The sequence below is a fragment of the Adiantum capillus-veneris genome, chromosome 15 (genome assembly GCF_014529385.1).
Source record: "Adiantum capillus-veneris isolate H3 chromosome 15, ASM1452938v2, whole genome shotgun sequence".
NCBI lineage: Eukaryota > Viridiplantae > Streptophyta > Polypodiopsida > Polypodiales > Pteridaceae > Adiantum > Adiantum capillus-veneris.
In genome coordinates this window covers 124927872-124953365 of record NC_140945.1, presented here as the reverse complement: position 1 = coordinate 124953365, position 25494 = coordinate 124927872, and the positions used below count along the sequence as shown (strand labels likewise).

The window sequence follows — 25494 nt, the reverse complement described above, 5'->3', positions numbered from 1 at the left end:
AGACATGGAAATTTGGATGGAGATAACAGACCTTTAGGACTTGTTGATGTGGAGTTTTGCCCAATGAGAGAGAGAGAGAGAGAGAGAGAGAGAGAGAGAGAGAGAGAAGAAGATTGATTTAACGTTGTAGGAAAGAGAGAGAGAGAGAGAGAGAGAGAGAGTTCTCACGAGTCATTTATTGCTCCTAATGAGAGTTCTATGTATCCTCTTTTGAATGGCTGTCATGCAAAGATCTATGCATAAAACTGAAGGTTGTCCCCATACAACACCACTACAGTAGGAATGACAAATTTAATCTCCTCAATCACAAATCGGAATGAGATAATATCAGCAGCCCTAGGCATAGACTTGAGACTGCCTTTTTCATGGCCCTTACATCATCATTCCAAGTAATTTTTCTTCTCAGTATTTATGACTCGCGGCCCATAAAATGGTTTTTGAGTAATTATTATTATTATAAGAGATGGAGCCATATTCCAACTTTCACAGTTTGTGTTTGTACTAACAGTTTGTTAGCAATTAGTCTCTCCATGGGTTGGGTCCCTTAAGCATGCAGAGCATGGACCACTAATTGGAGTGGTTGTAGGTTGAATGGACCTCATGGTTAGTTTTTGCAAGAGGCTTCGAAGTGTGACGTAATTTTTTGATAAGAGTGTTTTTAATTTCTCTCTCTCTCTCTCTCTCTCTCTCTCTCTCTCTCTCTCTCTCTCTCTCTCTCTCGCGCGCGCGCGCGTTCATGTCGTGGTCTCTTCGTCCCCATCTCCATCTTCAATCTCGATCCCCTCTCTTCTCCAACAAAATTCATGTTGAGAAGCGTTTTCAAGCAATAAAAACTAAATTTTATCTGTACACAATTCTGAGCACATCATGCAAGCCAATGTAAGCATAATGTTGACATCACAAAAAAAACACCCCCAACCCTTGCTAGAAACTACAGAACCAGCCAATCCTCAATGGGAAGACTATTATTACTCTCCTTGACAAAGAAAGTTGATCATGGTGATGTTACAGATGATTTTGAATAAGAAAGGCAGTATACAAAGCCTATGACCACATAAAAAATGCGGTGCTTGTCATGTTTTACAGTTAGTGGCAGTGTACAAAGCCTATGACCACATCAAAAAATGTGGTACGGTATGTTTGTTACTTTACAAACCAGGCTAGAATACGGTGCAGTCGGCTGATTCGCACCAATCACCCATTAGAAAGCCCAACCAGTGATTTGATGCCATGCGTCAGCAGGAACTTGCAACGACAAAAAACTTCCAAACAAGAAGGAAATGCGATTGACAAAGGACCTTGTGCTTGACTCCCCAATTTTTGTCCTCTTTGCTAGCTTCCATGCCAAAACCAGCTCTTCAGTTTGGTGGAACCTTCCACATGCCCATGATTGGCCCGGTTTTGTTGAGATGGGGACATTTGTACTTGCTATCAATCCCTATGTTAGTAACAAAAAAATGTACCTATTTACAAGATTCAATCACTTCCCTAACAGTATCATGAGTCTCGGGTGACAACATGTTCAAAGAAAGATGGAACTCCTGCATTAACAAAGAAAGTAATGTCACAACTTGCAATCACACATCCAGCTCGAAGCAAGCAAGCATTTGCTATAGGAATACACACATGCAAGCCTCCAGATTCAATCTTGTTTGTTTGTGTACCCACTTGCACTATACCACTACGGGGCTATACCAGAGGTCCCTAACACCTAAAGGTTTTGGGGTCTAGATGGCTGGACCAGTTTGTGAAACCCTTGCAGTTAAGCATGCAGATAAAAGATTAAGATTGATGAAGATGTATATGACTAGGCCTTCACTACTGAGTTTTCACGGCCATTGACATTGCACAACACTCTGCCAAAAATTACATAGTCATCTTCTGCTCTTTTTTTAAGGATGCTGTAGCCTTTGGTATGCTCTATTACCGCATATTTATCAAAGGCAAGACGGTGTAAACAGAAAACTATTCAAAGAGGGTAGTTACCAAGAACCGCTCAAGCACAGGTACGAGTGCGTTCAAGTTCCTGTCTGGTAGATGTTGGGCAATGGTACTGCGGACATTGGAGCTGGAACAAACACACACCACATCCATCTATTGAGAACATGTCTGCTTCATTTAAGAAAATAAAAATTTAACTCTCAGAGTGACTGCCTTGAGATTTCAAACAGCTCTTTACCAAAATGATAGCACAACCATAACATGCTCCCTCATGTCAACTTTCAAAACTTAGCTCTTTGAAAGCACAAACAAAGCAACCAATTTTGCTACTTTGCATTCAGTGATAATCAGATGATATAAATCTTTAAACAAGAAGCTAGAACCCTGATGGGTACACAAAAGCTCCTCACACAGTCCGTTGAAAATCACTATCTGTGTATCTCAAACATTACCGACCTTTCTTTTGACAAAAAGGCAAGCAACAAGGCTGAATACGCTTCAACAATCATATCTTCTGCTTCTTGTTGTCCTTGCTTGAGGCTACTCTCAACATCAACCTAGTTCACAAAAAAGCACTATTCATGATTCAAATATAGGGACTATTGAATCCTAAAATTAGTCTGGTGAGAATGCAAATAGCCATGAAAACAAAAATGCCTAGTACCTCAGATTCAGGGGTGCCTTTGCTTGATTCAATAGCCCTCCCAGCACCTTCTTTGCTAAGAAAAATAGAGCACAACAGTTTGATAATACCATACTCCTTACATGCCACACTTGTATGAGAATCATTATAAAACACTTCAGTGTTCATAGAAACAAGTCGACCTCTGTCAAAAATTAGAACATCCCAACAGTGTAAGATACTGCTTAACCAAGGAAGCATACATGCATGCTCACCCACGCATGCCTTTGCACACCCTTACATAGTTCATGTGCATACGAGAACACACATGCATGCACATTCTCTCAGACCAGTACTATCAGGCACAACCAATGCATCAATTAACTGACCGGTTTTTGGTGTCTTTCTCCACAAGGTTTACCAGCACACCAAGCACAACCACAAGAAGATCCAAATCTTGGTCTTTTAGCTCCTGTGGGGTCTCTCCACCTCCCCCTTGAACATTAGAGGGAAAAGAACGAAAAGAAGGGAAAAGTCTCACAATTAGCGAGGCCATGGCATCCAATCCTCCAACAATAGCAACTCGCCTACATCCGAGCTCATTGTCATTCGTGAGATTCATAAGAACCTACAGACTTATCAGAATTAGATGCCATGACAAAAAGTCTAAAATCAATAACGAATTATGTGACTCACTTTCACAGCTGATAATAAGCAATCCTCCACCACATTTTCACAGCCTTCCGACTTCTGCATGTCAACCTTTGGAGCAGATGTATCATTGAAACTTTCCCTTTTAGTGATCACTTGGCTTCTTTGTTTCTTCCGACCTTGATCAGAGTCTTTACTATAGTCTAGGTCCTCATCAAACTCAAAACTCCCTTTCACTTTGCAACCTTCCAAACTCTGCCTTGACAATGTGCTCTCATCATTTCCCAATTGAGAAGACACTTTGCCTAGCCGATTCAATGCCTGCATTTTTGTTGACTTGTAAGCCTGTTCCCCTGCTTTCACAATCATAACAGATAACAAGAGATCACAAGGCATTTTGACCTGACTGACAATTTAATACAGAAGCAGCTACAACCTGTTGAAATTTCACATTTAAAGCACACCTTTTCAAGCTAAAAAAGTAGCACAACCATAAACAATGGCAATACAAACTCACTCGCAGCAGAAAGCAGAAAACTGAAGTGAACTAAGAATGCTTGAAAATAATTATGACCCATCCATAAGTGAGAATGTATGTGTGTGCATGTCTCCACACAATATTTCAGACACCAGTACTAGGGTTTGATGGTCTTCTAAAACCATCAACTACATTCAAAGTTGAAGGAAAGGTAACTTTTCATTAAGTCGGTTTTCAAAATGCTACTTGTGAGAACGGGATGTTGATGTTAGAGTGTGCAGCGGAAGAGAAACACACACAAGTACACATGAGAACGAGCCATAGAGAGAGAAATGAAATAAAATGAAATGATATATTAACGTCTTCAAAAGGCCAAAATGACCTATGAGACTAAACTGTTACAAACTGGTGAATCTGATATCATGTCTGGGTACAAAAAAAGAGGTACTAAGAATAAGTGCTACTATCTAGCTGTGTGGGGTATGTCATTGATACCATAGCTACCCAGTACAAGAGGGTGATACAATGGGTGATGAATCCATCCTCATCTGTTCTCTGGGTGTCGAGTTAGGATGGCTCGAATCCTCTCTTGAATTTAGTACAATGCCGGTACTCGCGCTTTGCACCTTCACCTGGACGAGTGCCAAAGACTAAGCCCTCTACATATATTTAAAGGACCTTGCAAGGCCTTGAAAAGCAGTTACATGAAAAGCATCCAAACTCAAAAGCATCTAATCCCAAAAAGGCGTGAGCCCAAAAAGTTGCCATCGCGTTTTGCGGAAATCCGCACAGCCTGCCACGTCATCAACGTAAAACACGAGCGTCCATACAACTGCGACATTATCGGCAATTTCGCAAGAAATTGAGTGTGTGAGTGGTCTTGCTTTATTTTAATGCCTTTATGTCACTTGGGCCCCATCGGACGGGGTCCCATAAGTTGGTGGGAACTCTTCTTTAAATATAGGCCACTCGGCAAGACTTTGTAAGTTGGTAAACTTCTTCTACTACTTCTGCTTCTTCACTTAGGATTTAGGCTTCTCGGCCGGGATCTGCAGGTTGGCTCCGTTCTTCAGTGGCTTGGACACGTCAGCAATTTGTGACATCCCCCTTCTTGAAAGAAGGTAATCGTCCGCGACTACCATATATCTACAAAACAACTCAAGTTAGCTCAAAAATTTCTGAGGGACATTCCCAAGGACAATCAATTTTCTCAATCTAGATTGGAGCTCTTGATATCCTAGGTCATTGATTCCCCAGAAGTATCTCATCCAATAACGAGTCTCATTAGAGATGGGAGCTCTTGATATCCTGGGTCATTGGTTTCCCATAAGTATCTCATCCAATAAAGAATATTCAGTGGTTGGCACATCACAATGCAACACAAATGCATGTTACAAGACATAGAAACATAAAGCTGCCGATGAACACTCCCTCGTAAATAACCATTTTGGTCCGGGCCATGAGCTGTTCAACGACTCTCTCATCAATTCTCCCACAAATAACCTAAAAGGTATGGCCCATGAGATAGAGACCTTTTACAACCAAACGCCCCCAGACCGCAGCCTGCATCGATTGGAGCTGTTGAGAGTATCCACTGCTCAGACTTCTTAATACTCCCCCCGTAAATAACCATCCAGGTCCAGGCCATGAGTAAAAACAACACTTTTCAAACCTTCAATACTCCCCCCGCAAATAACCACAAGGGTCCGGGCCATGAGTATTCTCAAACATTTTGTCTCACTACTCCACCCGGGAGTAAAATCACCAATCATTGAAACCAGTATTAAAACGAGAGTCAAACAATTCAAATCGGCACCAATACAGGTTTAAAACAAATACCATCCATTTCAAACACATTTCAAATAGCACTTCCTCAAATAGATTTCAAAAGTATTAAAACAACTAGATAATTCATTCAGGTTTTTGTTCAAACAACCGAACTTTGAGGATGACTGGCTTGTCATTCTGTATCACAGTAATTGTACGGTTCTGAATTTGTATTGTCACGTCATTCTTGTCATGCCAAGGCATGCCCAAGAGATTGTCACAGTTGCCCAACTTCATATTGTGAAAATCGGCTTTTCCGTGATATCCTTGGATGGTCACTAGAAGAGTACCAATGAGGGGTACCACCTTCTCAGTTGACCGGTGGCTAACTCAGCTTTGATTTCGCCACCCTGTGGATCACCTTCAAGATGGATGAAGTTTTCGATAGCTCCTGGGTCAAAGAAAATTAGGGCTTTGAAGCCGTTGACGTTGCCATATACTTAACACAATTCATTTGTACTTTCAAGGTGTATGCCATAGATGTCAACTACTAGTCCAATGGCAGGTCTAGCTCTTTTAGCTGGAGGTGGTTCTGGGGTTCTGTCGACCGTCGGCGCGGGAGTCGGCTCTGCTGGTTTGTCAGTGCGTTGGGGGCAACCAAAATAGTTGTGTCTTGTTTGAAAGCATCCAAAGCATCGGCCTTCTTGTAGTAAGGTGTCTTGTTGTTAAGGCGTTAAACGAGGGCTTTGCGGTTGGCTTTTATGAGACTCACGATAATATGTTCATTGTTGCAGAGAGTTGTGGTTAGTGGCCGAAGGTTCTGGTAAACTCTAGCTTTCCCTTCATCAGTCTGTAGCCAACCGCGGCATGGTCCATAAGATCTTGCATGGTGGAGACTTGCTTGGAGAGATAATATTCCTGCAATGGTGATGGTAGTCCAATGGTGTATCGCTCGCATTGGGCCTCCAAGGGAACGAACCTAAAGAAGGACAGAAACCTTTGGTTATAGTCCTCCATGATAACCGTGGCAAGCATTTTCAAGTTGCCCCACTCTGCCAAAATCCGGACTTCAAAGAGAGAAGTCATATAACTGTGTGCAAAGACTGTCTTGAAAGCTTGCAAGGTCCTTGGAGCATGTGGTTGTGTCGCGATTGAACTCCACCACTGCATTGCATTATCTTTAAGAAATCCTGTTGTTCAAGAAATCTTGGATTCTTCTGTATAGTTTCCCAAAGCATAGATGTTGTCCAATTGTTGTAGGAACTACAATGCTTTCTTTCGATCTTTCACCTCGGAAGAAGTGAAAAATTTGATTGTCGTGCTGCCATCCTTGAAATCTTTCGGTTAGTTACGCGCGTATCTCGGGTACGGATAATAAGGATATCCATATGGGCTCCAACCATTCTAGCCTAGTGGCGGTGGTGGTGGGGGAGGTGTGGGGGTAACGGTGGTGGCATAGGCAGTTGCACAAGGTCAGGGTTAGATGGCTGCACCATATTCCTAAAGACTCGCCTAATCGGAATAGGCCACTCAACAGGTTGCCAGTTGAAAGCTCTCGTACTTTCTCGTGCAGGAGGAGAAGGTACCACCTGGGGCATCAGAGGGGGTAACATTTAATTCAAAAACTGTTGAAAACTTTGCAACATCGGAAGATTCTGCTGAGGATGCCGCGAAAGAAAATCGCAAAGCTTGACGAGGAGAAACTGCAAGTATTCTGTTGAATCCATGAACGCCATGTCTTGGGTTCCTTATGGCTTATACCTTGTAAGACAGAGCAATGACGATGCGAGCGCATCCAATGCGCGACAAAGTAAGGGTGGGAGTATCTAATAAGTCCGAGGTCTGAGCACGAAGATTCTTTAAATAAAATTCCAAAAAACTTTGGAAGCACCGGTTTGCTCTGTCTGCTCTTTGGTGGGACCGGTATGCTTTCAGAAAAGCACACGCCTGAAGCTCTGATACCACTGTCACGAGACGGGCACCGCCTGCCAACGGAAAAGAAACGACAGAACAGACTTTTAGCACTTCGACAACAACTCAACTGAAGAGAGAGAGAGAGAGAGAGAGAGAGAGAGAGCACGCGACACAGAGTGGCAAAATTCCACCCCAAAGAGTATTGGCCCCAAACCTTGGCGCCCCTTTCAGTATTTCTTTATATTACTTGAACTCAGTACAATGCCGGTACTCGCACTATGCACCTTCACCCGGAAGAGTTCCAGAAACTGGGCCCTCCGCACATATTTAGAGGCCCATGGTCTTGAAAAGCAGTTACATGAAAAGCTTCCAAAGTCAAAAGCATCTAATCCCAAAAAGCGTGAGCCCAAAAAACTACCAGCGCGTTTTGCAAAAATCCGTACAACCTGCCACATCATCAACGTAAAACGCGTGCGTCTGTACACATGCCACGTCATCAACAATTTTGCAAGGAATTGAGTATGTGAGTGGCCTTGCTTTATTTTAATGCCTTTATGTCACTTGGGCCCCATCATACAGGGTCCCATAAGTTGGTAGGAACTCTTCTTTAAATATAGGCCACTCGGCAAGACTTCGTAAGTCGGTAAACTTCTTCTATTGCTTCTGCTTCTTCACTTAGGGTTAGGCTTCTCGGCCGGGATTTGCAGGTTAGCTCCGTTCTTCAGTGGCTTGACACGTCAGCAATTTGTGACACTTCTGCTTGAGTCTAGCGTCAGCCTTAGCTTAGGACCTAGCATGGCACCCTTGTGAGCCTCCAGCAGGAGGTGCAAGTCCAGGCCGGTCATAGTTGCATACCCTCACTAGCACAGTTAAGCCACTTAAGCATATAGGCATATGAATAGTCACTTAAGTCATTTTTTAATAGATGACTTTGACATGACATTTATTAAAACTAGGTTGGAAAAATGGCTAAAAGACCTATAAAAGAAGCCCTTGGGGCACCAGTAGAAGACAGATGAGCAGTGACAGAGCCTCTCCAGAAGTACCAGCAGGACGCTAAGTATTTTTCCCATCAACCATCATCCTTTTCAGCATTCAGCCCGATCCTTGTTGAGATTGCAGTCCTCGTCACAGAGCCATCAATGCTTTCAGCATTCAGCCCATAGCCTCTTCAGTGATTTCAGTTTTCAGCCCATCGCAATCCCCGACAATAGCAGATCAGCCCACAGCCTCACCGTTGTCGTCGTCGTGGTACCAAGCATCTCCAGTAGTACCCATTAGCACCTCAGCAGCACTGCAATACAAGTACCCCTCATCATCGTCATCGTCAACGTCGAGGCAGTACCCCAACATCTAGCACCCGTTGTGTCTTGGTTTGGCTCCTGCCTAGCTCAACGTAGGGATCGTCAGGACCTCCATGTTCTTAGCACCCAAGTACCTTCAGTACCCGCAGTACCAAGCATCCACCGCAGTACCCCTCAGCATCTACCGCAATACCCCTCAGCTTCTCAACAGTACCCAGTATCAATAGCATCAACTACCCATTAGCATCTCAGCATTTTTGTGCAAGAAATGAAGCAAGTGTTAGGTTCTTCATCTCCACATGCTTCGCACCCTGCCCACAGGCTTCACACACATCACGTGCACTGGCCCTTGGTTGTGGGTTGGCCACCCGTACACCTGCTGGACAGGGATCTTCAGGCACATTTAGGGTTTTGCTTAGCACTTTCCCGGGCCGGACCTATTCTGGTCCTTTTCCATTTTTTCCTCATTTATGGGTTTTTTGTGCATGGTCATTGGGGCTTCTGGTCTGCCCTACCTACTCCCTATTCTCCTATATATAGGAGGGGGGGAATGCACTCTCCCATTCATATCTTGCCATCTTGTCTTGTACACAACAGTTTATGCCATCTGGAGTTATTGGGGCTTGCCAGCCTTTTCCATCTGTCTCTTGTGTGTCAATTGCCACTCACTCTCTCTCTCTCTCTCTCTCTCTCTCTCTCTCTCTCTCTCTCTCTCTCTCTCTCTCTCTCTCTCTCTCTCTCTCTCTCTCTCTCTCTCTCTCGCGGAAAAAACACCCCCCCCCCCACCCCTCTCCTCAGCCCATCTCTCTCTCTCTCTCTCTCTCTCTCTCTCTCTCTCTCTCTCTCTCTCTCTCTCTCTCTCTCTCTCTCTCTCTCTCTCTCTCTCTGATTCTTTGGGCCTCACCGGAATGGATCCACTTGAAGAAGACCCTGCACAGGACACAGAAGCCGCCAATGTCTCACCTGTTTGCAAGCCGCGAGCAAAGGCAACCTTCATGCTCACGAATAAGCGGATGGCGCAGATGGAGAGGGAAATGAAGGAATGGAAAACGGAGATGGAAGGATGGTGGAAGGAGAAGGCCAACCTCCTTCAGATGGTCTTCAATGAAGGCGCACAGTGGAATAAGGAGAAAGAGATCCTTAACGCAGAAATACAGACACTCAAAGAAGAAGTATCAGCCCTCAAACAGGAGAACCCAAACGCCGAGATACAGGTACTCAAAAAAGAAGTCTCAGCCCTTAAATAGGAGCTTGCTGATAGAGTAAGCAATGGACTAGAGGAAGGCGAATTTCAACCCTCGGTAATTGATGAAATCAAGGAAATTAAGGAACAGGTAAGGTTGATCACAGAGGAAGAGAAGCTGAGTGTGGCAAAGACATCTTCATGGGCGGAGATGATAACAAGGACACAGAAAAAGGCGGACGAGGCTGAAAAATGGATCGAGGTCGCCAAGAAAGGGAAAGGTCAAGAAACTCCTTGTACACCGACGCTTATTAACATGACTCTCGAAGAGGAACAAAGAAGGCGGATGCGAGCACTGCATGTGAGAGTGACCGGTCTCAAGGACATAAACAACGTGGAGAAACAGGTCGCAAGCCTTACATCCATGATGGGGATGGAAAAGCCTTTGCACACAAAGGCATGGAGGGTAGGTAAGAAAAGTGATGGCCTGGGAGAGTCTTCAAAGGGGAGAGCTCTCATACTACGTTTCCCCTCGTCGGAAGAGAAGAAGGAATTCTTGAGGAAGAGGCCTACTCTCAAAAAGACAGGTATTTTCCTCGGTGATGACCTGACCCTCTCACAGCTCGCACATATGAGAGAGGTAATGCCAGAGATTACAGCGGCAAGGGAGAAGGGAAAGATAGCCTTCTACAGAGATGGACGGGTGGTGATTTTAGAGCGGCGTACTGCATGACGGTGCGAGACCTATGGCACCACATTGAAGATGGCTACCTGGAACTGTAATGGGTCTATGAGGTTGGACGTGGGTGCATTTGAGGAGAGTTTCAAAGACAAGGATATTGTGTTCTTCTCAGAGACTCATCAGGCCCCTGGACAGGTAATGCAACATGTGGTGGGATACAAATGGGAAACAGCTCACAGGACAAATGCGAGATCTGAGCACGGGAGTAGAGGTTCAGGAGTAGTAGCAGTGCTATTTAGAGAGGAACTACAACCATTACTGCATATTGTACGAAGAGATGATCATGCTAGATATATGTGGGTGAGACTGAGACCTGACACAGGTCGATTCCTATATATTGCCATATGTTACTTTCCTCCCAGTACATCAATGTATGCCGCATCCAGAGGGCAGTCGCCTTTCTCTATCCTAGATGATGACATTTGGGAGTTTTCAAGGGATGGTGATATCATTCTCCTAGGGGACTTCAATGCTCGAACTGGCAACTCGCAGACAGTCTTCTACGACACCTCAGATGAGGTGCTTCGAGAGCTGGATGCGGGTGAGTTGGGGCTTGACAGATGCTCAGATGATAGAGAGCAAACGGAGTATGGGAGATACCTCATGGAAATGACGACCACACATGGATTAGCCATACTTAATGGCTTACAGCGATTTCCTGGAGCAGCCGGTTTCACATGCTTTCCACATAGACATGGGGCCAGTACAGTAGATTATGTTATGACACAACCGAGCTTTATCCCCTGCATTCAGGATTTCACAGTGGGAGCCAGGCCAGTGGGCATAGCAGTAGATCATGTTCTATTGACATTGTCCGTTAAATTTCAGTATAGTACAACCCAGACACCAGGAGGCAGGCCACACACCCGCTATACATTTACACCAGAGACTGATTTCGTTTATACAGAGGAGATCTGGGACCGTCTATTGGAAGGCACAGCTGGCAGAAATGGTACAGGCCTCTCAGTGGAGGAGTGCACCAATATACTGACTGAGACACTGCATGGGGCTGCATCAGTGGCATATCCACACACTCAGTCGGGTAAGAGACGACATGCTGGGAGCATGCCACAGAATAGTTGGTATGATGAGGAATGCAGAGAGATGAGGGCACAGCTTCAGAGGGATCTTCTGTTAGGAGTCATCACTTACAAACAGTCTCGGATTGCTTTCCGACGCCTTGTGCGACGGAAGAAGCGAGCTTACCTAGCTCAAATGGAGCGAGACTTATATCAGATGTTCTTGAGTAGGGACTCCGGAGAGGCATGGCGACTCTTCCATGAGCACTCTCCTCCCCCAGTGATTACTTCACCTGATGTGTGGGGCCAATATGCGACATCATTATATACGGTTCCGGGACAGGAACCCCTTCAAGACCCTACCAAGCCTTGCCCAACTACGAGCACTTTCTTTACGCCTGAGATGGTACGAAGGGCAGGATGAGGACCGGGAAGGCATATGATCATGACGGTCTAGTTGCGGAGCACTTGATACATGCCAAGGATATGCTGATGGAGGTTCTCGCAGTGTTGTTCAATCGTGCCATGTGTGAGGGATTACCTGAGACTTGGAGGTTGTCTAATATTGTGCCCATCTTCAAGGCTGGTTGTCACGAGGACGTGGCAATTGCTAACCTTAGTTGTTGGTTTCTTTCCAATGATTTTTGTTTTATTTTTGAGACCCTCTTTTTGAAGTTGCAAATGGTCGGACATTGTAAGGCCAATGTGAACAGTAGTTTCACCCGTAGACGGGAAGTTGGTCGGCACTGGAATTCGTACAGTAAGAGGATGTCTAGGCTCAGAGCAAGATCATACAGGTCCCCCCCGTCGCACTTAGCAAGTTGGTGGATACTAGAAAGTGAACTCAATAAAGGCGTAAAGTCAAGGTGGGATCACCAACAGAAAGTATCCGACAGTTGGGCCATATTGCACTTTTGGATGCGGTCCCAATGAGGATAGATGGTCAGAAGACCAGCGAGAGCCCGACGGAAGCATCTCCTAAAAATTAGGGAACTCCTATTCTGGGCCGTGAAATGTGTTCGTGTCATTACCTTCGGTATGACCAAGGGAACATTTTATTACTTTGCTGCAAAGTCAATTGATACACAAGTTGAGAGATTTTTAAGCAGGAAACCCAATGCGCGGAAATTGCATGCATGAGTGCCAAGTGGCACTTTTTGGTCAATTTACCAAGTTTGGGAGAAGAGAACTCGTAACTGACTTTTGAGAGCAGTTTTGGAGGCTGTTAACTTGGATTTTCAGCCATTTCTCTCCATTTTTGAGCTTCCCATGACTTTGCCTAGGTCCAAGGAGCTCATTTTCAGCATTGGAAGGCATCAGATGCGTGTTTACAGGGCTGTTTTGCTGCGTTTTCAGCGATACGCAGGTTTTGGCAGCCATGGAAATCTTCTCCTTTTTGCATCTATTTGTTCACAGATGCATTACAGGTCAAGGGCAGAAGAGAGGGCGTTCGATTTATGCTGGGGGGATGCTTCATTGAGAGCCTGTCACAGGTTAAGAGCTATGGAGTGCTTCCTTTCCCTCTCATGTACAGTGTGGTGCTAGGAGTGATGCCCTGCACACTACACACTGCTCTCTCTCTCCCCTACGTGCAGTTATGTGATGCCCCACAAGAGGGCTACTCATTTGACTGATGTACAGTTGTGTGGGTTCATGCTTTTGTGCTGAGGCAAGAGCCTCCTTGAGCAGGAACAGGGGTAGCTAGCTGCTGCTCCAAAGCAGGCACTGGTGAGGGTCATAACCTCACCATACAGGTGCAAAATCAGCGCTGTGTATGCGCTGTATTTTTACTGTTTTTCAGCCATACGGACGCCAAGATCATTGGGAATCGTGCCCCACTGGCAAAGGACAGTTAGGGGACTGTTTGGGGCTGAAAACAGGGCAAAAACCAGTAAATACAGCGTGCTGAATTTACTGTTTTTGGACATGAATCAGAGGGTATACGACAGTGCAAGCGAGTTCCAGCAGGGGAATTGGTTTCGCGCAAGTTTTGGGACTGTTATGTTGCCGAAATTTGGCCAAATCAAATGGTATCTAGGTGGATACACGTGAAGGATTCCCAGGACCTTACCTTGTAATTTACCCTCCTAAAGAATAAAGAAATACCGAAAGGGGCGCCAATTTTGGGACCTACAGGTTGTCGGCGTCTGCTCGGAGCATTCTAGCTTCCGAGCCGTGTGTGTGTTTAAGTGTTAACTCCCGTTACAGGTCTCCTTTGCAAAGTGCTCTGTGTGTGTGTATAAAGTAAAGAATTTCGGGTGAAAGCCAACGCCTACCGCCCCACCACGGGCCGGTTTCACTGGTGACCCTACAGAGCCTGGGAATTACCACACTATTATGGTTGGACACACATTGGCACGACTGTATGCATCTATTCTGGAGCAACACCTGAGTAGCTGGGCAGAGGGCGAGGGTGTACGAGCAAAGGGTCAGGCCGGCTTCAGGAGGGGTTTCTCCACTCTTGATCATATTCTGACACTCAGGGCCATCATTGAGGAGGGCAGAGCACATGGGAGACGGATCTATTGTAGCTTTGTGGATTTTCGCAAAGCATTTGACATGGTACCAAGGGCTCGATTGATGCGCAGACTGCAAGAGATGGGGGTGCCCATAGAGGTAATTTGGGGGATAATGGCTTTGTACAAATCAGTGGTGGGACATGTACGCACTCCAGAAGGGGTATCTGATTTAGTTCACTCTACTATTGGAGTGAAACAAGGTTGCCCATTGTCTCCTACTCTATTCGGTATGTATGTGGATGAGGTGTCTGATTACATTGACAGAAAGGGTGACAGGGGTGCCCAGCTGGCAGGGACGTGGATCCCATTGTTGCTTTATGCTGATGATATTGTACTGATATTTGACTCACCAGAAGGTATGCAACGACATCTGGACGCACTACACAGTTTTGCAGAGGATAGTGGCCTGGGTGTAAACCTAGGTAAAACAAAGTTTATGGTGTTTAACACCACACCGCAATGGGTCAGGAGATCAGTACCTACTTTCAAATATGGTCAGGAGATTGTGGAGTATACAGATGCATACACTTACCTGGGGGTAGTCTTCACGTGGCCGAGATTTTCTTTGAGAAGAGCAACAGAGACTAGACTAACTAGAGCCGGTGCGGCTCTGGGAGGAATGGAGAGGATGTGTTCACAAGTTCAGTTCCAGGAACCTAGGACAAAGTTATGGCTCTTTGATACTTTGGTAGTCTCTACTATGTTATATGGGGTGCAGGTTTGGGGACCTTCTATAGGCCAGGATGGGTGGAGGCGTATGGAGAAGCCCCTGGTATCTATGATCTCTCGGCTGATTAGAGCCAAGGTTTCTGTACCGCATGATATCATTCGAGCGGAATTAGCTGCCCCCCCTATGGAGATTGAGGCGCTCACAAGATCAGTCTCCTTTGTACACAGTCTATGGGATACTACCAGAGACAGATATGCAAGGGTGGCTCTAGAGTCCTCCAGACAATTAGCTTTTAATGGGGACACATCATGCTGGTATGCTCAGATGACATCATGGTTTCAGACACATGGTTTCACCATGGATAGGTTGCCTCCTTTTCAATACTCTCTTCAGGCACCCTTGAGGTCTCTGACACGGATAGAGATTAATAGACTCATCCGTCAGGATTTGATCCAGCTAGACACAAGAAGGACATGGATAGAGCCGTTACAAGAGTTGGGCACAAAGATGGCTTTCTATAGAGAGCATCTTCTCCACCTCACGGGGGATGGGTTTGTGATTCGACCTAGCTATATGGACACGCATCTTTCGCATGGTTTGCGTTGTGCCATTGGCCAAATACGCACGTCCTCACACCAGCTCGAGATTGAGATTGGCAGATTCAGAGGGACACCGGCAGATAACAGAATATGCCGCTTATGCCATCTAGAGCCAGAGACAGAAGTACATTACATATGTCATTGCACAGTATACTATGAGATACGAGGTCGTTTTCACTGTCTATTCAGAGAAGGTTTTGGGCCTCTATCTAGGGTCATGAGTTACGAGGATCAAAGATGTCTTGGACTTTATCTACTTGAGTTACACAAGCATAGAGGAACCTTACTGAGGAGAGGTGAAGAGAGACATCCCGAGAGACAGATCACAGATTTCTTTACACTAGATACTGTACACCCAGAAGAACAGACAGAGGAGCAACCAGCGACGGTGGAGAGGTCTACCCGCACTACTGGCATTCTCATAGACCGAGAGACATCCCCCAAAGACGGTGGAGAGGTCTACCCGCACTACTGGCATTCTCATAGACCGAGAGAAGGTTTTGGGCCTCTATCTAGGGTCATGAGTTACGAGGATCAAAGATGTCTTGGGCTTTATCTACTTGAGTTACACAAGCATAGAGGAACCTTACTGAGGAGAGGTGAAGAGAGACATCCCCAGAGACAGATCACAGATTTCTTTACACTAGATACTGTACACCCAGAAGAACAGACAGAGGAGCAACCAGCGACGGTGGAGAGGTCTACCCGCACTACTGGCATTCTCATAGACCGAGCATTGGAGCTAGGGAGATCTAGACGACCCCGAGGGAGGAGAGGAGCTACACAATTTCGAAGGAGGCTACGGCAAAGGATTCAAGCCATACTCTTTCGTCGTCCAGAGTGCAGATGAAGATGGATCTCTACTCCCCTCCCATATTGTCTTCACATTGTACTGCTTAGTTTAGGATCCCGCAGTATTTATATTTTGTTATCCTAGTTTAATTTATTTTGTTAATCTGACTTTGTATCAGATACACCGCATTGTAACTTTCTGGTCTCATAGGTCACTTTGGCCTTTTGAAGACGTTAATATAACATTTCATTTCATTTCATTTCTCTCTCTCTCTCTCTCTCTCTCTCTCTCTCTCTCTCTCTCTCTCTCTCTCTCTCTCTCTCTCTCTCTCTCTCTCTCCTTGCTCACTCTAACATGGTATCAAAGCTCTAGGCTTGGATCTGCCATCGCCTACACCTGGGCGGACTCTACGGAGATTTTCATCGCGAAGAAGTGCTTCATCTCCACTAGCGGTTTTTTTGGGACCAGCGTTTTTTGCTTCAGCCCTAGCGTTTTGTGGACAGCCATCTTCTTCTGCATCCCTTTGCTAGCGCCCCGCTCCTTGCCCCTTGGTCTTCCCGCTTGGAAGCTGAACAATTGTGACTATTGCCGGCGATTTCCCGATCACTTACTTGCTAATTTTCAGCCTGTTTCGGTGCATTTACAGCCCTCACCTTACCTTCTGGCATCCGGTGTTCATCACCTGGCATTTTTGCTCAAACCCCTGCGTTCTCGCGGTGTTCCGAGCTCCCTTTTGCTGCGATTTCAGGTTTGGACAGCTCCTCGACTTTGCTTCATTGGCATCCCTTCGGGTTTCCCTTGCCTCTCCCCTCACGTACCCTCTACTTCGCGGTCTTTTGGTGTTCCAACCGACGTGGTTTTCCGATCCTATCCTCACCTTTGCTTCTAATTTTACACACGATACTTCTCTGGTAATTTTTTGTCTGCATTTATGGCAACACTCCCAGCCATGCCCATCTTTCCTCCCAGTGAAAAGCTTGACGGCTCCAACTTTGTCGTCTAGAAGATGAAGATCATGGTGATGCTCATGTAGTTTGACTTTTGGGACTGGCTTACCGATCCTGCCAATGCCGTGTGTCCTGGCCTTGCTCCTGCATCTGGTGCTCCTACATCGACATCATCAGCTACCACTACTTCTGTCGTTACACGTGCCGGCTCCTCATCTACTTCTTCTCATGGTACTACTTCTAGCGGATCAGGTATTGTGGTTACACATGCTATGGTGGATCAGTGGAATCTAAACCATCGCAGAGTTTACTCTTTCTTACTCATCAACTGTGCGGATAGCGTGTTGACGTCTTTACGCTCTCACACCACTGCACATGAGGTATGGGGTTTCCTTTGCAACATGTACGAGCCTTGCTCCTGCATCTGGTGCTCCTACATCGACATCATCAGCTACCACTACTTCTGTAGTTACACGTGCCGGCTCCTCATCTACTTCTTCTCATGGTACTACTTCTAGCGGATCAGGTATTGTGGTTACACATGCTATGGTGGATCAGTGGAATCTAAACCATCGCAGAGTTTACTCTTTCTTACTCATCAACTGTGCGGATAGCGTGTTGACGTCTTTACGCTCTCACACCACTGCACATGAGCTATGGGGTTTCCTTTGCAACATGTACGAGGCGAAGACACCCGTAAGGATCCTCGCTCTGGAGAAGACTTTGATGGACTTACAAGTCTCGTCATTTTCGACTATCCAGGACTTCATATCCCGCATGCTTCTGCTCCGTGATGAGCTAGCAACTTGTGAATACCAAATCTCTTCCAAGGGTATAGCAACTCGGTTGCTGCTCAAGCTTCCCGACACTTATGATTCCTTGTTCCAGTCACGTACTACCTCCACGCGCCCTACTCCTATCACTTGGGAGGAGCTCTTACCCGTTGTGCAGCAGATAGCTTCGCGCATTCAGGACAGAGCCACCTCAGACGCCTCTGCGGGTTCTACTGCATTGGTTTCTACATCCAGTAGGGGTGGTAGTGCTCCCGAACAGTCTTGACCTGGTTGTACACCTCATCGCCCTGACATTACTTGTACCTATTGTGGAAAGAAAGGTCATTATGCAGCAAAATAAATGACAGCGGGACCGCAAGAAGGATTCAGATCTTGAGGGTGGGACGGCTTCTCGACAGACGTCTGCCACCGCCATCTCTAGCCCTTCACAGGCCGATGGCTTCACCCTCTAGTTTCATCCACCTCCTTCTTCCCTTTTATGATTGATCGAGATCACCTTTTGGCTTGGAGTTTGCCGGTTTACCGCCTTGGCCTTCTATCCTTTTGTGTCAGAGTGCTTTGCTTCAGGGGGGAGGTCTCTCTCTTCCGTCTCTCTTCTGCTGACCTCCACCGATGAGCTCCATGCTCGTCTTCCATCTTTCCCTTATATATCCTCTTGAGCGACTTGTTCTGTTGTTAGCCTCTCCATCAGCTTCCTTGTGCAGCTTGATCGACCTGACCTAGCTTCGGTCATCATCACATTGGTGTTGGACGGTTCGTCGTTTTCTGTTTGGCTGACGCTTCTTCTTTTCGCACTCCAAATTTGCCACGCGTGTTGCATCTTCTTCCTTAGCGACTCCGCATCTGTCGTTGAGGGGGGGTGTTACTAGTTAGATTCTTCATCTCCAGATGCTTCGCACCTTGCCTACAAGCTTCACACACATCACGTGCACTGGCCCTTGGTTGTGGGTTGGCCACCCGTACACTTGCTGGACAGGGATCTTCAGGCACATTTAGGGTTTTGCTCAGCACTTTGCCCGACCGGACCTATTCTGGTTCTTTTCCATTTTTTCCTCATTTATGGGTTTTTTTGTGCATGGTCGTTGGGGCTTCTGGTCTGCCCTACCTACTCCCTATTCTCCTATATATAGGAGGGGGGGGGGGGGGGGGGGGGGGGGGGGGGGATGGACTCTCCCATTCATATCTTGCCATCTTGTCTTGTACACAGCAGTGTATGCCATCTTAAAGTTATTGGGGCTTGCCAGCCTTTTCCATCTGTCTCTTGTGTGTCCATCGCCACTCTCTCTCTCTCTCTCTCTCTCTCTCTCTCTCTCTCTCTCTCTCTCTCTCCCCCCCCCAAAAAACCCACCTTCTGCTGCTCACTCTAACAGCAAGTACTTGCTCTAGCAACAGAGCAAGGGGGCCCTTGGGCCTTGAGGGTGGTTGGGACCCGACATGCCATGTCGTCTCTTTCTGTCTCTCTCATTCATTGTATTCAGTTTTAGTTTCTCTTTCAAGTGAAGTAAAGTAACCCTTGTGTTTGTGCGGAGTACTAGATCCAAGCTAAACCCTTAAAACACTTCCGTTGCACCTGACATTTACCAAGGTTTACAAACAATCCACTATCCTCTGCAAAGCTATGTAATGCATCCAAATATCGTTGCATACCCTCCCGTGAATCAGATATCAACACAATATCATCAGCATTTAACAACAATGGAATCCATGTCCCTGCTAATTGGGCATCTTTGTCACCTTCTCTGTCAATGTAGTCAAAAGCCTCATCTATATATGTACCAAATAAGGTAGTAGACAATGGACAACCTTGTTTCACCCCAATAGTGGAGTAAACCAAATCACATATCCCCTCTAGAGTGCGCACATGTCCCATTACTGATCTGTATAGAGCCATGATCCCCCATATTAACTCATTGGGCACTCCCATTACCTGCAGTCTGCGCATCAATCTGGCTTTGGGCACCATATCCGTCTCCCATGTGCCCTACCCTCCTCAATGATGGCTCTCAGTGTCTAAATATGGTCAAGGGTGGAGAAGCCTCTCCTATAACCGGCCTGTCTCATTGCCCATATGCCCTCACTCTCTGGCCATCTTCTCAACTGTTGCTCAAGGATAGATGCATACAACCGTGCCAGTGTGTGTCCAACCATAATAGTACCGTAGTTTCCAAGCTCCGTACGATAACCTGTCTTGAAGATAGGCACAATAGTAGATAGTCTCCAAGTTCAAGCAGACCCTCACACATGACAAGAGTGAATAAAACTGCAAGAACCTTTGCCAACATATATGTAGCATGTGTAAAGTGCTCTGCTACTAAGACCATTATGGTCATACGCCCTCCTCGTCTTCATCCAGTCAATGGCGGTCTTTACCATCTTTGCGGTAAAAAGGTACTCGTAGGTGGGCATGGTTCCAGAGAATCTGGAAGGGGTGTCTGTCCAAGGACCCCACACATCAGGGGAAGTAATCATTGGGGGAGGGAAGTGCTCATGAAAGAGGCGCCATGCCTCTCCTGAGTCTCTCTACTCAAGAACACCAGATTCCACTCACGCTGAGTTCGGGGTTCCATTTGGAATAGACTATGCTAAACCAAAAGCTTCAAGGTAAAGATTCACAATCTAAGGAGTATCTGTAAAGTCCTCCTCCTTCATCCACTTTGCATCCAATGCAGGATAGTCCATGAATTTAACCAAGAACCGCATTATCACTTTACCCTTAATCTTTCTGTCTTTATGTGCCAATATCTGTTCTGGAACAAGGATCTCTGTCACAAAGTGATGACGTGGCTACAGACAGCAGAAACCCTAATTTCTGCCAGAAACCCTAAAATTCCTGCAAACCCTAATTTCTGCCAGAAACCCTTATTTCTGGAAACCCTAACCCTAACTGCTGGCTGAAACCCTAAAGTGGCTGGAAACCCTAAAACATGCGCCAAATGCCACGTGGCAGCAATACGGACACTTCCAAATTTTTCGGGATTGAAAAAAAGCAACAGCCAGCTAGCAACGCAATATTAAAGCTTTTGGCCACGCAAGATGAATTGGAAAGAGAGAGAGAGAGAGAGAGAGAGAGCTGATTTGCTTTATTTTTGGCTCTCTTGAGAGAGAAAGTTTTGCTTTTGAACTGAAAGCTTTTGGAGCTCTGCTTTTGGACATCCCTTGTAACCTTTAAGTAAACGGTTTAGGGCTCACTTTGCAGAGCATCTAGACACAGAGTCTGAGAGTGAAACCCTAACCGCTCTTTGTACTTTGATATTGATTTAATACATAAATAAATACCAAAAGGGGCGCCAGTCTTTGGGGCCAATATCTCTAGGCACGGAACTCCGCCGGGCCATGCAAATCTATTGTGATCTGTGAATTGTTTTGAAGTGGTTATTTGGTGCTGTCGCGTTTGATTCTTGACTTGGAGTGTCCGAGTTTCTTACAGTGGTATCAGAGCACGGCCGATTTCTCTTCTACGGGAAATCCGATCCCCAATTTTTTTTTTCCGCAACACCAATGGCTTCACGCAAGGATCAGTCGACTCCCTCTGCATCTGCAGATGCGGGCAGGGATCACAACGAAGATTCTAGCAGAGAGTATGGCCCGCCTCGGCCTACTCAGGCGGAGCGGTGAGAGATGGAGCGTCGTCAGTTGATCGGAGATGCAACGAAGATAATGCTCAATTTTGCGAAGGACCCAAAATTTGCAAAATATATGAGCGAGACTTCTTTTCAGGAAGTGCACGAGCAGTAGCAGAAAACCACTACACCACCCCAAAAACCCGATCTCAAGAAACCTTCTGCTCACAAGAAATATTCAAAGAAGGAATTAGAAGAGGTGGTTGATGCACGGATTGCTGAGCTTTTTGACGCGCAAAGGAAAGCCAAAAAGCACGGCAAAAAGCAGAAGAAAGGCACTGACTTCCTCGGTTATTTGGGTCGTCAGTCGCCATTTGACAAAGCAAAGAAACAAAAGAAGCGTGTTCACTTTGAAGGAGTACCCAGTTCTTCTTCTTCTTCTTCTTCTGACAGTTCTTCTAGCTCTTCAGATTCGAGCGAAGAAGACAAAAAAGGTAAAAAGCGAAGCAAGAAACAACGCTTCGGAAAGGGCAAGAAAAAGGCAAAGAAGGCTAAATCTCGCCCAGAGACTGATAGTTCTTGTTGCCAAATTGGCTTTATCTGACAGAAAATTAATTCTAAATGAATTATTGGATTTATAAGTGAGAGGGTTTTCTCCCTTGGAGCACCAAGGAAAAATAATTCTAAATGAATTATTGGAATTTTAAGTGAGAGGGTTTTTCTCACTGGAGACATCCGAGTACAGAATATTCCTAGTGCGTCATTCAGAGTAATGACGAGAGCACTATGAAAGGGAATATCTGTAAGGCCACCAGGAACGGGTACTTCTGATGCGTCACATCGGATGGGTGACAGGGAGCATCGAAAAGAAGTCTCCGACCATCCGGGAACGGACATCTCTGATGTGTCATAGGATGGGTGACATAGAGCATCGTAAGGAGATTGTACCGTAAGTTCCGTAGGAAAGGACTAGGTGATGGGTATTCCTGATGCGTCACAAGGTGGGTGACGGGTGCATTGGAAAGGGAATATCCATAGTCGGGAGGAAATTCCGAACTGTGTTAGAATTGTGCACAAGGAAAAAGCAAGCACTTGAATGAAGATGGGTTCAGAGGAAACTTTGAGGAAAAACAGATGCTTTTTGAGAAAGCGGGATTGCTTTTCGGGAAAGCAGATGCTTTCCCGCGAGGAAGTCTATGTCTGCATTGCAACTGTGCATGTGATTGCATCCAGGGACGCCTGGGAAGTGCTGTGAAAGCATTGTTTTTAACTTATAAGGTTTTATTGAGTTTTTGGGCAGATTCATACTATTTTTAAAATACGCCGGCCGCCCACTTAATAAGTGGGCAGCCATCTGATAAATAAGGCAACAGATCAGCCAGCGTTTTCTCTCTCTCTTTTTCTGACAGAACGGGGAAAAAAAATGAAAAAAAAAAATTTAAATATTTAAAAAAAAAAACACGGCCGCGATCTCTTCACGAGCAGCTATTCGTGCCCATGGCTAGGAGCTATTAAAGCATCACATGCCCTCACTCAGAGAGGAGGACCAATCTTTGCAAGGAGGAGATACTGCTGCAGATTTCAGCCGTAAAGAAGACGTTGCAGGTGATGCCCATGGCTGCCCCAAGTGTACCAGATGTCGCCAAGACCCAGTGCGCGAGTTCCCTCGCGAAGAAGTGCCTACGAAGCGTGTTTCCATCGCGACAAGTTGCTGTTTTTCTCTGTTTTCAGCCCATAAACGTCGTAGATGGGGCTGATTTACGAGAAGGAACCCGAGAACACACCTCTTTTGTGTGTAGGATTGGAAGAGAGGATTTTCTATGGAGAGATCTCTTCCGAGGAATTGCTTTTCGAGAATCGAGTTGCGTTTCGAGCGTCGAGACTTTGAAGGTAACGATTTTCATGTTCTCATCTTTGAGTATTTGATTGCAGGTGTACTTCCTCTTCGTGAGGGAGTAGGAGCAGAGGAAGGCATGAGCCTCTGCAGGAGAAAAGCGCTCTGAGGAACTAGAGCCAGATCAGCCCAAGGGTTTCGTACCCGAGTTTGGGAAGTAGATCCACGGATCGGAGAGAGGTAGTCTCTCAAGTTGTGATCCGGAAGTTGGGATTCCCAAGTAAGGACTTCGTGTCCGGGAAAGCAGAGTTGTTCTGCGGGAAGTCCTAAAGAGAGTTGGAAAAGAGTTGCAGGGATGCCATGCCCTGAGTCTGGAAGGTGAGATCCAGAGGCGAGAACCTTGATTCTCGAGGAATTGGAATAAGGAACGGAAGTTCCTTGGAATAGGGTTTTGCCCTAGGAATCGGAAGCTGAGGCTTCCGGGAAACCATCAAGTCTTATTCTAGAACGAACGTGGTAATACGTTCGGTTCAAGTGCTTGTATAGACTTCTCCTCAGTAATAAAGATACTATTACGGGGGGGGACCAGCCCATCTTCTGGTCCCCAGTACTGTGTCGATCTTCTCACTCTCTATCTCTCTCTCTATTTATTTCTCTCTATATCCTCTGGCTTCAGTAATAAGTGATAAATCCTATTTATCCGAATGTATTTTATATTGTTATGCGCTCCCGTTTGTGACAGTTCTACTAAGGACTCGTCTACAAACAGCTCAGATTCTGATGACGGAAACTTTTATGCGAACAAGAAGAATTTTTATAAAGCCAACCAGTATGACTTTCTGGAAGATAAAAGCAAGAAAGTTCGAGAGTTTAAGGAAGGTGGACACTCGATCAAATTTGATACTTTTTCAGGATACTCAAATGCTTCGAAGGCTTTGTCTTTTATACAGCAGTTTGACATCGTTTTCGCGGGAGGACGCTACTCAGAGCACTCCAAGATTCGGAGAGTTGCCTCTTACGGGAATGCTCGCACTTGGTGGTCCACGCTTCTTTTAAACAAGACTGCGCTAGTTAAATGGCTGAAATTTAAGAAGCTTTTTATTTCTTCTTGGTTAACGCAAGAGTATGAACGAGATATACGAGCTGCTTGGAACCATCTTCGGATGACCAAGAAAGATACAATCAATGCTTACTGTGAGAGATTCTGGAGCTCTTTTCTACCCGCCTCTTCATTCAAGAAGATCTCGTTCAGAGAACAGATTGAGCGGTTTACCTTGGGTCTACCTACAGAGATCCGAGATCACTGCTTGGAACAGAAGTCAGCTTCTATTCAGGAGTTGATGAGTCATGCGAAGCGGGGCTTTGCCATTCACTCTGGCAGTCTGACCTACCCCACAGATGAGACCATGACACAACCAGCCGAACAGACTTCTGGGAATGAAAGTAGAAAGAAAAAGAGCAACCCAAAGAAAAACGATGCACGACCCAAGCTTACTCCTCAGGAGAGAGCTCGCTTCATCAAAGAGGGGAAGTGCTTTGGATGCGGGGAACATGGACATATCTCCACGAAGTGCCCTCAAAAGGCACAGAAAGAACAGAATGATAAAGACAACGACAGGCCTGAGAGTTCGAGAGTAGCTAAGGAACGTGGCAGAAAAGGCAGATAGAAAAGCAGAACTGCTACCACATGGCGTGGGACCTGCACCGAATCAAATGAATGAAAGTACAAACTTTGCCGCTTTTGGGGCAAAGTGAAGGATCGGGAAACTCGTTTGAAGGAGCCAAGGCCAACTTCTTTTCACTTGGAATTGGTGGCTCGATTTGGAATTACGCCTGACAGACTGACGTCACAAGCAGAGGTAGTTCGACTGGCACCCAGACAGGATGTTGCCATTACACCGAGCATTGGCAAACTTCGTTTGCAATGACAGGGGTGTTCAGGGCACGCAAGTGACGTTCAACTCGGAATCCCTTGGTACCACAAGAACTACGCCGTGGTTGACTACCGGGCCAAGAAAGCGACTTTGATAAATGAAGGGCTCAGAGATTGTACTTGATGAACTTCAGTTTCTTTACTCTTTCTTTTGGGAGAGAACTCAACGACTTGAACAAAAGAACGCCAAGATTTTTTTTCTCCACACTAATGCCGATTGCTTT

At 45.9% G+C, this 25494-nt stretch overlaps 1 protein-coding gene across 1 annotated transcript in view; it reads right to left on the bottom strand.

Annotated features, from left to right (window-relative positions):
- Nucleotides 1-936: 936 nt before the first annotated feature.
- Nucleotides 937-25494, bottom strand: part of LOC147441444 (wings apart-like protein 2) — a 73510-nt gene continuing 48952 nt past the window's right edge. Inside the window, exons 8-13 of the mRNA XM_086483087.1 lie at nt 3260-3567; nt 2953-3191; nt 2606-2768; nt 2398-2498; nt 1987-2068; nt 937-1541 (exon numbers count right to left, since the gene is read on the bottom strand). Of these exons, the coding sequence (XP_086339213.1) occupies nt 1464-1541; nt 1987-2068; nt 2398-2498; nt 2606-2768; nt 2953-3191; nt 3260-3567 (971 nt within the window). The 3' untranslated portion in view covers nt 937-1463. The remainder of the gene's footprint in view (nt 1542-1986; nt 2069-2397; nt 2499-2605; nt 2769-2952; nt 3192-3259; nt 3568-25494) is intronic.